At 38.7% G+C, this 17,950-nt stretch overlaps 2 protein-coding genes across 2 annotated transcripts in view; one reads left to right on the top strand and one right to left on the bottom strand.

The window, feature by feature from the left end:
• STK3 (serine/threonine kinase 3) overlaps positions 1–2,662 on the top strand; it is a 54,322-nt gene extending 51,660 nt beyond the window's left edge. The window contains exon 4 of the mRNA XM_026060153.1: positions 729–2,662. Coding sequence (XP_025915938.1) covers positions 729–887 — 159 coding nt within the window. The 3' untranslated portion in view covers positions 888–2,662. The remainder of the gene's footprint in view (positions 1–728) is intronic.
• A 13,078-nt stretch (positions 2,663–15,740) lies between these two features.
• Positions 15,741–17,560, bottom strand: KCNS2 (potassium voltage-gated channel modifier subfamily S member 2). Its single transcript, XM_026060164.1, has one exon. The coding sequence runs from the start codon at positions 17,552–17,554 to the stop codon at positions 16,097–16,099; it is 1,458 nt and encodes a 485-aa protein (XP_025915949.1). The 5' UTR covers positions 17,555–17,560; the 3' UTR covers positions 15,741–16,096.
• Positions 17,561–17,950: the final 390 nt, after the last annotated feature.

Here is a 17,950-nt window from a genome sequence, read left to right as displayed (position 1 = left end):
AGCAGTGCCTGAAGTGCCCCATTATGTGGCCAGATTCCAGCTGTTGTTATCTGCAGTGGCCAGCAAGGCAGCGAGACTATTTATTTTTAAATGACCCATTGGTCTTTAATTTTTGTACAAGTTCTGAGCAAGTAATGAACCATTTAACACTGTAAGAAAATATCTTTAGAAATAAAAGAGCTTGGTCAAAGCTAAGTCCTTCCCATGAGTTCAGGAAATTATTTCATGTATTATTTATACACTCTGGCAATTTCTTTGAGTAGTTATGGCAGCAATCCATTGAGGAATACAGGTGCCTTGTCATTCTTACCAGAAAGTACTTCTAAATATTTGTCAGTATATTACTTGTGGGAGACTAAAGTTCTGTAAAAAGTATTTGATTAGGCAGTTTAATTTTTATATGTGAATATCATTATGTCTCTACTATGGCGTGTTTTTTTCAGAATAATGAATTTAACTCCAGATCTATTATTTATTTACCATCTATTTACAAGGTATGCAAAGTGATTTTTTTTAAATGTACAGTAAGTATGTGTGTGTTCTTATGCTATTAAACTTACTATAGTGCATACTAGTGCTTTTTGTTATATAAATAGTTATATATGCATACACAAAAAACTGTAAAACTTTTCAAATGTAAATTAAATGCTTATGAAAGGTGGTGAGTTTCATTGTTGTTGTAAATACTTTTTAATCTTTTTTTTTTTTTTTGGTTGGTTGATTTACAGTTAAAGAATCTAAGTTTAGAAGAATTACAGATGAGATTAAAGGCTTTGGACCCTATGATGGAACGAGAAATTGAAGAGCTTCGTCAGAGATACACTGCAAAGAGGCAGCCTATCCTAGATGCGATGGACGCAAAGAAACGGAGACAACAAAATTTCTGAGTTTGTTTTGCTTTCGTTCAGAGATAATGTCATGAGTCAGTGTGGACACTGGTAACTGTAAGTCTGAAGGAGTTCTGAGAGTTAAAAAAAAAAATGCAGCCTTTCAAATTTTCCTTCACAAATGATGACAATTGGAGCAGTGAAAGAGCATACGTATGGTATTCTGCAAAGGCAGTAAAACACATTACCACTTGTTATATTTTCAAATGTTTAATGTAATAGAAGTTCAGTCTATTACTTCCTAATCTTTTTTCAGCTGTATAGTGGTAATTTTGTGTTGTATGTTAGGAGTTGTGTTTTGGAGCACCTGGAACTATTTCTTGATTGTGCAACACTACAGAGCCTTATGTTGCAATATATTTTCCTCCCATTTAGTAGCATATTTATTATGTAATCTTTGGCTATCCTATTTATTTTATGCCTGTTTACTTTTTTTATTAGGAAGCATTAGGATAATATAGTGGAGAGAAGAGCCAGATTAGATAAAACTGGTATTGTAGTATGATACAAAAGCTCACTACTATATTGTCTTCTAAAACTCCCATTTCAGCAAGCATCCTAATTCAGGACAGCACTTGAACATGTATCCAGTCCATTCAGATCAGTAAGATTTAAGCATAAACGAAATGATAGACATATGCCTTACTGCTGTCCTGAATCAAGGACTGTGGCTGTGGTTGAGCAATACAGTTGTTGCACTAGAGAGTGCTCTTTTAGAGAGTATTTCTGTCATCTTTACGCACACTGAATGATCTCTTATTAAATAAGAAAACAAGTGCCTAGTCAGTTTTGATTTTCTATAATTCAGGAGAAGCAATAATTGCAGTCGCTCCTACAGTGTAAATTTCCAATTGCTATTGCAATTCTGACCAGTGGAAACCCCTATTTTGCACCGTAGTTTTATGATGAAGTAACAGCAACACTTTTGGGATATTTTTTTTTGGTTCGTTTAATTTTCTATCACTGTCTTGGGGGGAGAGGGAGTTATTGGTGGTTTGGTTTGGTTTCACATTATAAACATTAAGGGATAGTAATTTAAAAGCCAAAGAAAATCAACTGTATACTTAAGTACTGAAAAGCAGTGTTTTGCAGTACTCTGAGGGTTCTGTCCTGCAATCACTGAACATTCAAAATTCCTGAAGTCTTCTGTGGTAAATTTTGGGGAATCAGAAATGCAGGATCAAGCTCTTAGTATCTTTTTACAGGTTTTCTCTCTGGTTCATGTTGTGTTATATCTAGTAGGTAGAATTTATCACATTGCAAGAAATAGTTCAGACTTAGCAGAAAATGTGATCCACTTTCTGAACAATCTAGTGTGTTCTCTATTGATATCTTTACAATTGTTGCCTTTTATGTAATTAACTTTACTGTGATAGTCATACTTCTTTAAACAATACAGCTGAAAAGATCTTTACATGCAACCTTCAGCTGTTCATTTTTTAATGGTGACTACTGTATGGGCATCTTCTGTTAAATATTTTCTGGAAGTTAGTAATCATCTCATACCTCTTAACATTTACTGTCATCATATATGGACCATTCAGATGGAACAGTGCAGATTTTGGAGATGGTGCATTGTATTATAGAGTTTAAGCAAAAGGGAAAAAAAAATTTAAACAGTTCAACTTATTACAGCCATGCTGGGACCAGAGTTTGCTTTTGAGCTGTCTACAGCCGTTGTTGTCATTGTCGTTCTGTGCGTGTGTTTGTGTGCACACCACGCTCTAACATGTAAAGTCAAATAAATTTTAATTGTGATTATTAAAACATCCTCATCCTCAACTCTCTTGTGCTTCTTAAAATAATGATCATCCCTTACAAGGAAATAAGAACACAGAAGATCCATAAAAATTACTTTAAGCAAGATAAATACGCCTTGTAGTCTTACGCCTCACGTTTATACAATGAAATATGTCAAGTAAAAAATAGTATAATCATATCACTGTATCATTTGATTATAATCATAATGCAACAAAAAACAGCAGCAACCCTCCCAATTAGTACAGTTACATTATTTATTTAAAATTTATTTCCAATTCCTGAACTTTCTGTTCTCAAAAACTCTCTGTTGTTTATATACAAAAACAAACAGATGAAATATAGAAAGATTTAAACCATCAGGAGAGAAAGCTAACTTGTCTTATGTTGGTATGCCTTTTAAGCAAAATGTCACTGTCCAGCATTCTTATTTGCATCATTAGTAGCTTTCTTTTCCTTTATTCTCTTAAACTTTTCCCACCAAAAATAAGACACTAATTTTGAATAATGCAGCTTTGCAGCATAATATGCAGTGTAGTATAATGATCACAATTTTCATATTTTATGTTATGGAAATTTTTGCAAGGTAGTGCACTAAATATTAAATAGCTACCCAGAGGGACTCCAGTAAATGGCCATTTTAGACTAGAGCTGTTGCAGTCTGACATCTGAAAGGTATCAGAAGATGAGGGACATCCTTTCTTTATTCCTGATCTGTCTGCATAGAAGCAATTTGACTAAATTTTGTGCACATGCATACATACATACAGCTATGGATTATACACACAGGAGAAAAATCTGAAAGAGTGGAGTAATCAAAACTCTTAACAGTCCACTTAAAATGGCTGAAAATTAGCTTCTGAGTAGCTTGGATAGATGCAGGAAGTTTGTGACCAAAGAATACTTCCACCAATTAATACAAAATTAGTAATGTTGCCATCTGATATGGTGCACACTATAGTCAGTATAAAGCTGTCTTTGGCTTCAAAAGCCAGCTTATCGGGCTCTAAATTAGATGCAAGAATAACATACAGAACTGGGTTTTGTATTAAGAGATGGATACAATTTATTTTTTCTTCTGTTTATGTAAGTGAATCAAATCGTCCCTGTTAATGACTACACATCTCCACTGGTGGATGAGCATCCCTGTAAAGGAAAGCAGATAGTGCAATAAATAAGATATTTTGAAAGCAAGACTTGCAGCAAATCTAATAGAACTACTGACAAGTTAACTTTCAATAAGGTTTTAACCCAGCATTTTCTTGTTTGCTTCTGATTTTGTATGTTTAGGTTAATCAGTAAAAAAAAAAAATTTTGAGAAAATTAATTACCAAACATTTGTAATAAAAACTAATTTCTTAGGTATAATCGTCGTCTTGTTGTTCATTCTAACTGAAGCTAAATTATGTTAATAATAACCATTAAAGTTCATTTACATAGCCTCTCATGCTTAAATTTCCTTTCTATAATACCGTGAGCCCAGAAAACCGTGTCTCTAAAAGTCAGGTATGGAAAGGTTTTTTCCACCTGAAGACATTGATGCAAGCTCCAGAACTCTGGGGATCATCATGGAAAAGAATAACAGGCCAGTCTAAGGACAGAAATTCTCAATACTTTGCAGAAGTCCCTCTCTGCAGTCTAAGCTTGCTCAAGGCCTAATCTCGAGAGAGCTGAGCAGTACCCCAACATGGTGAAGGCTGGAGGTATTCATAGACATCCTTTACCTGGAGGTACTAGCAGACATTAGCAGCTTTAGGTGCACCTTTGATTGCCTAGTGTAATGAGAACAGTAGTTAATGGAGAGTCTTTGCTGGGGAAAGCTGCTGCATATAATTACTTAAATTTGGTGCCATAGCCCATATCTTTTCTGATTTTTTTAAAATTATTCATTCTGTTCTAAGAATCTGTCCGTAAAGACTCTTTAGTGAAAGGGACTCATGAGCAAAACTCCTCAGTGAAACACATTATGTTTGAAGTGACAAAATTCTACTGCTAATATGAATTAATCTGACAGTTATTGGATATTATAATTGTTTACTGTTTATCCACAATAAATAATAGCTTGTCTATATTTGCCAAGATGTATTCAGATGAGAGAACATAATGTACAATGGCTCAGACTGCTTCTCCATTCATCTGTACCGTATGTTGAACTTCCTAGTATAAAAATGGCTGGTTAAGAATGGCTCGATGGATGAATACATGAGATAATGTTAGTGACCATTCCTAGGCACTGGTGCTTCTAAATAGAATGTATACTGTAAAACTTCTGTCGAACACTCTGTATGCACACTGCTTTATCAGAATGTGACATGATGAGGGTTAAATTTTCTAAGTATATACTTGGTTATAAAACTATAATTAAAAAGACCTTATAACATGAGGAAAGCCTTTATTTCTTTCATTCATAAATAATAAGAGCTTCACCTTACTGTCGCATTTTTTTTTCTGTACTTCAGAAAACAATGATGGATGTTCTGTAATGTCATATAGTTGGTCAGGAAAGTGGCTTGGGGAATTTTCTATACTAGGATGCATTGCAACAGTATTATGTCCACTCTTGCCAATGAAAGCCTCGGAGAAGACAAGTCTTTGGCAGTGCATGAAGTTTCTTACCATATCTTTGTGCCAGGTGACATAATAGCTAATTCCTTTTTGGAGAAGGCAAAATTACTTTGATGGTTCTTTGTAAAGTCATTAAGTTGTGCTGGGGATATGATCCATTAAGTTTGTTTTAAAATATCTTCTCTTCACAGAATGTGTTTCTTTTCTCTGGTTAGTGTATTCATTGTGGAAAGGGACTCCCATTTACATGTTTCCTCCTCCTTTCTGCCCCACTCCCGTCTGGGGTCATGGAGGGATTTGACTGCAGGTGATGGCTATTTAGGCAGAGACTTTCCATGCCCCAACCCCGGGCAGATATGGACACAGCTGGTTCTATCAAGAGGGCCAAATGAGCTGGATCCTGTAGTCAGGTTATCTTATAAACACTGTGCCCCACTGGAAACTGTTGTCACCTTCCTCTGCTTCTTCAGTCCCTCCCCTGTTGCAGCAGGGACTTCCAGGCTCCTGGGAGGTGCGAGGAAGGGGTGCGAAGTGGTACGTCGGCAAAGGGGAGCAAACCGCCCAGTGCTCACCTCGCCACCAAGGGAGGTAGCAGGAATGTGGATACTTGATCAGCATCAAACCAATGACTCTGGTCTGGGAAGCCTTGCAGGAGCCAGCTCACTATTTCAGGGACCAGACTGCAGTGATGGGGCAAATGGCTTTTGATCCAGCTCTGCTCGGATGGCAGGAATTCACCATGGCCATAGCTACTGGTGCAGACGTAGGCAGGGCCAAGTGAAGGCATTTGAAAATTGTATTGAGCCCTTGGAAAGGAAAAGGTTCCTTGTGTCTATTTTTATACAGAGGTACAAGAGAATGTTTAGTGACCCTTAAAAATAATCTCAACACAGTGGAAGGGTCTTTGTAAATGCATCAGCTAATGATTGCTCCATGCGCTGCACAATGCTGTTTCTCAGTCCGGTCACGCTCTCCCTAGGCCTCTCAAGTTCTCACTGTGGGTGGTGGGCTTAGCTTTGCTGCAAGTAACGGTGAGGGTGGGAAGTCTGCATGTGCTGTAGGCAAACACTTTAAGTTCTAGCTTGGTATCAGGACTTGTTCAGTGCAAATAGGCCTTTCTAAAAGCTACAGATGATTTGAGAGGGCATAAATTGGGCAGTAAGCAGGAAGCTGCCTGGAGCCAGTCAACAGGAGAGAATTGGCAGGAATTAAGGTCACCTGAATCTGGGCTCAAACATTGACTGTTCTGTCACCTTACAGTGGGCGAAACGTTAAATAATGGTGCTTACCCAGGTACTGCAAGTCCCAAGGACTTTCAAAGTTTTCTTACTTAAGTGTCAGGACTGTAGAAATTGATTTTGTAAATATGCACGATAATGTATCTGTATATATGTTTTTCTTTGTCAAGAGAATGGAATCAGAGATTCTTTACTAAAGATCTGGACTCTACTCCATGTGGATGTTTCTTCTAAAGAGAGAGATTATATATTGCAAAATCTTTCCCTATCCAATTTCAAGAGAGAAATATAGCCCTCCTAATCATGTTTCTCCCCTCAAGGACAGGGTTTGAAACTGGCCCCTTTGGTACAATTTTTCTGTACACAGGTGTGTGTATATACGCACCCCCCCCCCCCAACTCTCATTCATTCTTTGGTCAGTTTTGTCTCTGAGAGAACTGATTCATGGATGTGGCACTCAGATGTTTGCAGCACTACTCTTCCCTCCTAAGCTCTTTCTGCTGCTTTGCACTCCTCATGTACTTCCAAAGCTTTCCTGGTTACTGTTAAGGAAAAACTCACGGCGAATACATCAAAGAGGAAGACCAAAAGCTTTTGATTTGATTTATCTGACACTAAGCCTTTAGTGTGATGCATCAATTGATATTTCATTTTTATTACAGTACTATGGGATATACAGACTTAACAGCAAGAGGTGTCCTTTTGATCTCTCATAGCACATGAAAACAGGTGTCATAGTCCAGAGATTATGTAGGTCAGAAATTATTTGAAGAAGGATTAAGTAGCATTACCATTTTTCTTAGCAACCGTATCCAAATGTATGAGATTCTTTTTCAAATTCAGGCCTTATTTTCAGTCTGAAGTATTTGTCGTATAGTCTTTCCCCCCTGAAACTGTGGAAGAAGACTAGATTTTTTAAAGTGTTTAATATTAAAAATGCAGAAACAAATCAAAATCTGTACTTAGAAATGCAGTTAATAAAATATCTTTTTTGAGTTTCTTAAAATCCAGGAAGATTTCTTTTTCTGTTAGTTGATCTTTACAGAATGAAATTTCTGAGATCATACAGAAAATAATATGGTGACTATATTGATATTCAATAATGTACTGATTTATCTTATATGCACGTATGTGTCTATATGTATACATATATAATTGCTTAATCCAAATCCAATTTACATCTGAAAAATGAACAGAAGTCTATAATGCAAGAAGTAATGGTTCAGGTTTTTAATAAAAACAATGGTGCTTCTGAAATGTTGCTCTTATTCATTCCAAGAATCTCTGTAATCCTGTTAGAAACTCTAAAACTACCAAAAGTAATTTAGTAACCAGCTATGGGTACATACTAGCAAATATTGATGGACTATACCCCTGGAGTGTTTTCTTAGCAACGTATTGTACTAAGCACAAATATCCAGCAGTGACTGCTCAGCTTTCATAGAAATCCAGTAGCTTTCAGGTTTGTTTGTATTCCACAATGTAATCTGCCTGAAATTGCTGGCGGTAGTGTTGTATTAGATTTGATAAACCTGTTCCTTCTATTTAAAGCGTAATTATAAGTGTGTTTTGTTGACACACAGGTGTTTAAACAGCCCCAAAATATGTAATTATTGGGATAAAGAATTCAGAATTTTTCTGATCGTAGGATGGGCAATGTGGTAGCCCCACATCCCAACAATTAATGCAAATTTATTCCAAGAGTGGGTATAAGTTTGAAGCCTTTTAAATGTGGTTAACATTCATTTATTCAGCTCATCAACTGACACAATTTTTATACATCTCATAGCACTTATCTTCAGTTACTGCCTCCACAAAAAGCACAATAGTTGGGTTCTATCTTGCAGCTCAAGTAGGAGGAAGTCTTATTAGCAAAGTGTTTGACTAATAATTTATTTTGTAGACAGATGCTGAACTAAAGTGTTTAGCTCAGCTCTTCGCTCAGGAACAAGGAACAATGATTAAGTTATATTTAAGAAGAGATCATTCTGGTGTTTCTGAGCCATGTGCCAGCTTATGTCCCGATCAATGGAAATGAGCCTGCTCAGTCTTGACTGTGCCGGAACAGCTCTGGTGTTCATGCACCACAGCAAGCGACAGAAACACGGCCGGACTTGGGCAGCATTTGCTTCGCCTCTCCCTGCTTGCCCCCCAAATATGGAGGCTGACAAATTCATATTTAGAGCTCCCATTCCTACTGCTGACATCAGTGAGAAAGGGCTATGCTTTGCACTTCTGATAACCACTCTTTACTTAAAAATTGGGGAATCTACACTTTGGGGAGCCAGCCTCAGATATTTGGTCCAGTCCTCTAAATTCAGCCATGCAAGGTGGGCCTGTCCCATGTGCTTTGTAAGTGCCTCCTGGCATGGTAGTGATTTCAGTGCTGTTCCCAGGGCTTTGCTCCGACGAGACGGCTCTGTTGGCCAGCTCGGGCAGGTTGGGCTGGGAGGCAGCGAAGGGTGCTGGCCTGCAGCCCAGAGGAAATGGCTGCAGGGACTGGAGGTGTTGCCACGACAGCTGGGGTAGGAGCCAGGAGTGGGCTGCCCTGGCTAGCCACAAAGGAATAAGGAAGGCTCTGGGCTCTGAGCATCTTTGCCCATGCCTGCCACTTCAAGCGTGAGCAAAATTGCCCTGTATTTATAAAGCATTTCCTGTATCGCAGCTGAGAAGTACCATGCAAAAACCAGTTGTCAAACCTGCTAGCTCACCTGCCAGATTGAACATAGCAGGATCAAAAAGAAGCTGCTTCTTGACTTGGGCAGTTTGAGATGTTCCTCTCGTGGTGGCCTGCTGCCACTCTGCTGAAAATGCAAGAGAGAGGGAGAGGCAAACGAGGGAATTAAACAGCAAGGACCTGCTGTTCTGGCAGGTACTTGCAAGTGCCACCGGCTTCATTTTGGATTTGTCTTTTTTAAAGCATGCTCCCCCAGGGAATGCCAAGTGCCACTTCACCAGAGAAAAATACATTCAGGGCTCCTTCATGTTTTCAGGATAGGGATCAAAAAGTTCAAAAACACTCATACTAACGAGGCAGTAGGAAGCTGTGCCTTGCTATAGAGAGAAGAAAGAATGAGACAACATAGAAGAAAGGATTTTTTTCTCCAAAATAAACCACATTTTTGATGTATTATATTTTTCCATGCTTTAAAGCCTAACATATGAAAGTGCTGGCCCAAGATCTGGAGTGCCTAAGCACTGGTACAACAGAAATAAATAAGAGTTTATTTGGTAATTAAAAGGCTGGTATTTAATGAAGCTATGCTAGGGTGTATATGTTCAGAACATTGCTTAAAATAGAACGTGAATTTCAAGAATACTCTAGTAATTTAGGAGGATAACTTCCTCTGAAAGGTGGTGGGACTTACATTCCTAAGTCAGATGATTATTTTTCAAACTCCAACCCCTCATTTTTCTGTGTTGTGACCCACGTCACCCATTCATCATATGTAATGGGGGTGGCAGGAATACCACATACCAGAATACAGCAAACAGCTCGAGAGGGTCAGTCAAGAGGGGCAGGACTTAAAATGGGGAGAACAGTGGATGCTGGTAAGCAGACTGTGACATTTGAGTCATCACTAATCTTCCAAATGTGATTAAAATTATCTTTGAAGGTCAACAGCGTGATCATTGAACTAGTCTGGTCAGAACTGCACAGGCTCACGCACCACGCAGAGATCCCGGGCACATGGTGACCACAAGCAGGCACTGCATCGGGCATCTCAAAGTGGACAATTCTCTTGTGGTGCCAGGTTTAGATGCACAGAAGAAATTTGCAGATTTATAGCTGTCTTTGTCCAATCCCCAAGAAACATAGCCCTGATTATTTCTGAATAGGGTTCAGCAAGAGGCCAAAACCCATTAGTAGTTTGAAAGGAAAAAGAGTAGGAGGTGCTGATGGCTTTTCTACTTTTGTGAGTTTGAAGTGTTGAATCTGTGTCATTGCCTCCTATAGCCAGATGGATGCATTTATTAAAGTGAAGACTTACATGATTTAGGGTTGTGTGTAAAGGGTGAGCAGATATAAGGCAAACACCTTTCTGCTGTGTCCAGTGGGAGGTCAGTTTGAATCTCAGCACCTGTGAGGCAATTCTCCATCCTCTGTACTAGCAAGAGAAATACATGCAAGAGCCAGGCCTTCACCATGAGTGTTATGCTATCTTGGGAATCACTTCCTAGGCTGTTTGGAGGGTGCTTCTTTCAGCTGATGACCCGTAATTTTGTGTAAGAGAGGTGGAGATCAGCAATCCTTGATGAGAGTGATGTTTCTTAACTCAACAATTGCTCTGAAGGCAGATGCAACATTAAGGCTGTCTCTTAATCAGCTAAGTAAAGAACTGTTTCTTTAGATAATGTATTGCCTCTTGTTGCCTTGATAACCCAGTAAATTATTCTTAGGTGAAAAGCATTGTCTTTTTTTTCTTTTTTTCTTTTTTTAAGGAAAAAGGCAGAATTAGTGAAAGATGCTTCAGAAACTGAATGGGAATATTGTCCTATCTCTGCCTAAATAGTGGGCAGCTTGAAAGTAAGAAAGGAGAGACCAAACAAATTTCTGGTGTAAGTTAATGTAAAACCAGGTGGATTAATTGGGAAAGAATGAAGAATAACATGATGAAAAAAGAATAGTTCTGGCACACACCTCACTGAAGTATATGAGTGGTGATTGCAAGTTGAATGTCGTTTGAAAGTACCATCAAAGGTAGATTAAAGCCAGGAATACTGTGAGAGGAAATGGATAACTAGCACAACAAGAGCAGTTACTCCAGAGGTGCTCTGCTGCTTAAATGTGCACAGCTGGAAGGTGTTTGTTTTGGAAGAGATGAAAGGTCATGTCAAATTCATTTAGCACCTAGAAGTGCTATTGGTATGTTGCTCAGTCCCTAATCTATGAAGTAGAGAACAAGAAGCTTGTGCCATTTGCTCAGCTGAAAAATGTGGGTCTCCCCCACCAATTAAGGGTATTTATAAAAATGTAGCCTGATGTATGCTTTTAAAAGAAATCTGTCTTCACAATGAGATCCAGGCTTTTCATTGATTATAATGTATACTGAGAATATCCTGAAATTTAAATCAATGCTGTGGAAATGTTGTTTTTTTGGGGTTTTTTTTGCATTTAATTTGAATTTCATGGCACAAGGCTGAATTCTTGAGTGTGTTGCACACTACTGGGACAAGATATGAGGTTCAAAGAACATCACATACAGTAGTTCCCTGCAATCTCATAAAGTCCTGTACAAAAAGATACAAATATTGAAGGTATTAAAATTGAAAACTAAATGCAAATTTCTTTGTTTTTAAGCCTACAGTGTGAAATAGATCATGCTATACTATGTGAAGAAAAACTTGTCTGCATTCAAAACGGGTAAGATATTCTGCAGGGAAAGAGAATTAGCAATTCATGAAAAGTATGTGAATAATAAAATGGGCAATAATACAAAATCTAAACATATGTAAAATGCTTAATCACAATCTATATATGGATTTTACATCTCAAGAAGGTAATATAGCATATTCCTTCTCAAGGACATCTCTGAATCTCCATAATAGCCTAGATGTGTACTAGAATTCAAGATTCTCTATCAGTTTGTTTCTGGCAATAAAGTAAGTCCCCTCATTTCAAGTGTTATCATAATCCTTATTTAAGCACTTCAAAGCTTTCAGCCTAAAGAGAGTAGTAGCAGCATGTTCCCACATTTTCAGTGATGCCAGAAAGGTAACGGCCACCAGGCAGGAGCATCATGTACCACGTGCAATGTTCTTCATTAAACTGCGTGTCTAGAGGAAGCAGATTTCTGACAATGACAATTTTCAAGTTCCAAATACCAGAGAAAGTTGCCAATTAGTCGTCTAATCCTTAAATTCTGACCTACTATTTTATAGAACTGAAGATGCCTTGCTCTTATAAACCAGTGATTTTAAAAAGTCCAGCAGAAATACTGACTATTCAAAAAGTACACTGCCTCTTCTCCTCATTAAGACTTTTACATATTTAATTTTTCCTTCTAAATGTAAAATTTTTTCTTTAGCTTTTATTTAATGAGAGGTGAGGATTCTCAGCACTTACTTGACTGAGCCCTAGAATAGAGGTTACTTCATAAAATGGCAGGAAGGGTGTGTCTCAGTCTTACTTACCTGGATATTTTCAGTGATTTAAAACAGCAACATCACTTAAATCAGAATATTTGTCATCCCCCTCAGTGAAAATTTCTGTAGTAAGCAAGTATTAATACCACTGTACAAAGCTGTAGTAAGAACTCATACAGGCTACAATGCTGTACAATGCTGGTTCAGAAAGATTAAATCTAAGCAGAACAAATTCAGAAAAAAAAAGCTGCAAGGATGATCAGGGAACAAGACTTGCAAAAAGAAAACTAAAGGAGCTTGGCAGGTAGCCCCATGACAATAAGCCTGTTAGGGCATATGGTTGCTGTCTATAAATACACCACACAGGCAAACATCAAGGAAGAAGAGGAATTATTTAAACTAAAGAACAATGTTGGCATGAGAAGAACTTCATATAAAGCAGTCATTAATAAAATTATGCTAAAAATTACACAAATTTTGGAGGGCAGTGCAGTTCTGGAATACTCTTCCAAAGTAGTGGGAGCAAAAATCTGACTACTTTTAACATTGAATTAGTTAAGTTTATGAAGGGAATTCCTATGTACTGCATAAAGTCATTGTCATGATAATGAGAACATATTAAATTTCAGTACTTTATTTATTTAGTGTCTTTGATCCAAAGCACTTATATAAAAAAGCAGTAATGAAAATTCCTTTCAACCAGTACAATAAAAGTCATGATTCCTTGGGGTATTTCATTTTCTTTAGCAAAATGCAATTTGGACATGTTCCATTCAATATTTGCAGAAATGACAGAGCACCAGCCTTATGAATAATAAATCTACAACGTAAGATAAATTATAGGTTATTGAAATGATGTGTTGCAAAGTTTGGATCCAGCCTTTGCATTGCTGAACGAGCAACAGCTGAGGGAATTTGCGACTCTTTGACCGGTTTACAGGTCTCTTCAAATAACTGCCCTGAAAGGCATCGTTTTTAAACTCTGTGAATCTACAGCTCATGAAACTGAAATAAAACCCCTGCTTAGGGCTAGATTCTCTGTAGGCCCGAACCAACAGACCTAGTGAGGATTGCAGTGTCCTTGACATCAGTGGGAGATTTTTGCCGCTCTTGCAGACTTTCGCCCAACAGGGGTGTATGTGCTTTGCAAGCCCATCTCTTCCCTCTCTTATTTCTTTCATGGTATTTCAATCTGACAGCCAGCCTAGTGCTATGCTGCATTTTGGTGGATATTCCTAAGCATATGATAACTTACACGCGTGCAGTGAGAGGCAGGGACAAGACTATTAACTTATGCCTGTGATCCAGCAGAGAATTTGAACCAGCTCTCCAGAAGTGAAGCCTTAACAAAACATTTCAAGTTTGGATGCCTAATCCAGGTTATCTGAGCCTGCCTTCAGGAACAGGTATATAGCTCACTGGTTTTCAGGGATTCTAAGCACCCTTCTTGCCTATTGACTTTATAGGTCTGGCAAGTTATGTTGAAATCTCTAAGAGTTTTATTTTGGTAATGTTGGAAGGGACCTGTTTCCCTTGCAACTTATGCCCTAAATCAACTACTAATTGATGTGGGGGAAGGGTGTTCAAAGGAAATTTTAAGTGTGAGTAAGTTATTTCACATTATGCATTCTGTGATAGGTCACTGGACATATAGGAATCTGATCCTGGGTGCTCAATTTTCTGTTTCCAAGTGGAGTTGATAAAACAACATCAAAAAATCCAGACTGGACAACAACCTCTAGTAGTCTAATAAGGGAAATTACTTATTTGTACTAAATTTGCTTTATTCTGCTATTTGGGCTACATGTATTCAGTTACCACTCTTAGTTGTGGGATGCAAGCACAGGCTTCCAAACATGACAATTTTAGCTTTATTGTTTTAATTTTTGTTCCTACTAGTTTAAATCTATTTTCTGAACCTTTCTAGTCTTCACAAGTAACAAAGAAAATTGGAACACTATATGTAATAAATTGGCTGGAAAAAAAATGAAAAAAAAGCCATTATGTTCACTGAGTGTCACTAGTTTGTTTTATAACACAAATCACTAGAAATACAAAGAAAGGACAGCAGTGGGTTCTGCCTGTTGGCTGTGAGTGTTTGATGTCTGCACAATTACATAATGGAAAAGGCTGATGATTGAAAAGATAAGCTTATGCAGATTCAGATTATTCTTGAGAACCCAGGTGATCTGCTCTCTCATTTTTTTAAAGGACTTGAAAATGTACAGGCCAGCCTTTGAGAGGGTTTAAATAGACTAAGTCATTGAACTAGCTAGGAGGAGAATCTGCCCACAGTGAGTGAAGTATTAAGCGCTTTATCTATTTTTTTCTTAGGCCCTGGTGCTTTTTGTTAGTTGGAAGTTGTGAGTTCTTTTCTGAGTAAAAATACGACTTACAGGGTTTTTTTTTCCTCTTAGAGTTTCCTTGGCAGAAAGCTTAATGGAATTGTCTGCCCTCAGCACCTGTTTTCAAGCTTTCCTGATAAAATTAGCTTTTATATCTCAGGATCACATATGGCATCTTTATAATTAGTCTTTTTGCAGTATATGAATGTCAGTTCCTAAAATGCTGCCTGTACTGTTCATATGGGAATATTTCTCTTCATTAAACCAATCCAGGTTTTCCAATGGCACTTCTAATTGTTGAAAACCTACATATTTGTGTGTCTAATCTCAGACCCATTTTGATGGACTGATACTGAGTATCTTTAGCTTCATTGGAACCAAGCTATGTGCTCATAACCTCTGAAAATGGAAGCCTGAGATGTTTTCATGGGCCTCCATAACTAAAACCACTTGTGGAAATGTAGTCTTTGAATATGTAGCTATCTAGAAATGAGCAGCAGTCTTCTCCAAAATGCTCAGTATGGACCTAATCTTGGAAACAGAGGTAGGTCTATGCTTAAGAGCTTCTGAAAAATATTACACTCTGTACCATTTCAAAAGAAGAACGTCCCATTTCTAAGACATTTGCTCAAGAGTAAGCAAGTTTCCATGAAACGGGAAGCTCAGAGGTGTTTACAGACGTGTGATGATAAGAATTACCAGTCAGAAAGGTGGGGAAATATGTTCCCACATTAGTGATTCACAGGTGTTTTCTAAAACTGCAGCAGTGTCAAGTTTTAAAATACATTGGAAGTGCTACATCTGTCTTGAGATGGTCTTGAGCTACTACAGATACCAGTATAGGTGATAGGGGGTTTGTCCATTATTAGTTTCACAGCTGAGAACTTTTATTCTGCTTGGGTAAGTTCCTTTCCCTGTTCAAATGAGGATTTCTATGGCAAATGCACAAAGTAACTAATTATCATCATACCGCTAGCACTAATGTTAGGGACATGGTAACAGCTGTATGAAAAAGTTAGCATTTAGTACATATGCAACAGGATGAAAATGTGCAAATTCTCAACTTGTAATACAAATTTCATTAGGTTTTCAAGTGCAAAGTTAGTGCAGTGTCAGCAACACTATCTTCTAGGAAAAAAAGAAAATGACAAATAGGAAAACATTTATAAACATAGCTCTTGAAAGCTCTCATGCAAACTGCTGTCAAACTTGTACGCTAATGCAGTGAATCATTCAGGCTCAGTTCGCTGGGGGTACTCCTGCTCATATTGGTAAGACTGGCCATAAGGGATTTAACTTTATAGGCATAGTAGTCCCTTAAGTTGACTGATGGAACCTCTTTCATGCCATCACCAAAATCACAGCTTCTCATGGCACTCTCTAACTGCTTCTGACGCCTATAAAAGTGAGAGAATTTATTGAAGATCAGTGTAATAGGAAGTACTACCACTAGGATACCAGCTAGGATGCATGCAGACGCCGTCAACTTGCCAGCAGTGCTCCCTGGCACCACATCTCCATAGCCAACTGTGGTCATGCTAACTGTAGCCCACCACCAGCAAGCAGGGATGGTGGCTAACCCCTCGTTATCTTCTTTTTCAATGGTGTAAGCCACTACTGAAAAAATGGAGATGCCAACAGAGAGGTAAAGCAAAAGAAGCCCTACCTCTCTGTAGCTATACTTCAAGGTGGCTCCAAGTGACCTGAGACCTGTTGAGTGTCTAGCAAGCTTTAAGATGCGAAAGATCCTCATGAGTCTCAGGACTTGTGCCACCCTACCTAAATTTGCTAAAGTTGGACTACTTTCCACCACCAAGTTGACAATTAAGGTAATATAAAATGGGAGGATAGACATGAGGTCAATCAGATTCAGGGCATGCTTGAAAAATTTTAAAAAGTCAGGAGCTACTGCAAATCTTGCCACCAGTTCAAAAGTGAACCATGCAATACCAAAATGTTCCACGATTTCAAACCGAGGGTCTTCCTCAGGGTTCCCATTGCTGTCCACAATCTGAAAGTCTGGGAGGCTGTTCAGGCACATGGTCACGATGGAGCCCAGCACCACCACTATTGAAAGGACACTGAAGATTCGGCTTAAGACTGAGTAACCAGGGTTATCCAAAGCAAGCCAGAGCTGCCTCCTGACATTTCCGAAGGGTTGTTTGTCAAATTTAGAGGCATCATTGTAGAAAGCCAAAATCTCATCAAAAGACGATGTGGTACTTTCCTGGTCACTTTGTTCTTCCCATTTCTCCTGGTCTGGCTCCATTTTCCTTCCATGGTAGCTGTAACTGCAGCACGAGTCTATAAAGAATTCATTGATTCCCCAGTATTCAATCTCCTGGCTGAAAGAAAACACACAGAGTTCACCCATCACATGGAGCTTGCCAGTGTTATAAAAATGTAACACGTAAGGGAAGAGCTCAGGGTTCCTGTCAAAATAAAATTCATTCTTGGTGTCGTCGTAGTCATCACAGAGCTCCAGTATCGACTCCTTTGAATGGCAGCTCAGCAGTTTGCCCAGTCTGGTCTCGGGGAATCTTAATAATGTGTTGGATCTCATCTTTTTCTTAAAGCCTCCAACGTTGATGCTGATCTCATTGTCTTCAAAATTAGCTTCAGATAAAGCCTTCAGACTCTGCCCTGTCATAGTGAGCTCCTTCCAAAGGGACATAGTGAATAGAAATCTAGGATGCAATCAAACAGAAAAAATCAGCAGAATGGGCAAATCTACTGCATGTTCAGCTATTGACTCTTTCCTTCTTGCTTCCTTTCTTTCCCTTTCTTTCTTTCCTTCTTTCTTTCTTTCTTTTTTTCTTTCTTTCTTTCTTTTTTTCTGTCTCTCTGTCTCTCTCTCTTTCTCTTTCCTTCCTTTCTTTCTCCCCCTTCTTCCTTTTCTTCCCTTCCTTTCTCCGCTTTCCCCTCTCTCGCGCACCTCCCCGCCGGGGCGCGCAGGGCTGCTCCTTTGTCTCCGCGGTGTTTCCACCTCCCGCTCCCCTTCACCCGGGCTGCGGCTGCCGCCCGCGAACCAGCCGTGACACACGGCCTCCGGCCGCCGCCACCGCCGCCC

The sequence above is a fragment of the Apteryx rowi genome, unplaced genomic scaffold (assembly GCF_003343035.1).
Source record: "Apteryx rowi isolate R43461 unplaced genomic scaffold, aptRow1 scaffold_165, whole genome shotgun sequence".
In the NCBI taxonomy this organism is placed as follows: Eukaryota; Metazoa; Chordata; class Aves; order Apterygiformes; family Apterygidae; genus Apteryx; species Apteryx rowi.
Note: the sequence above shows the minus strand (reverse complement) of the source record. Positions and strands in the feature narration are given on the sequence as shown.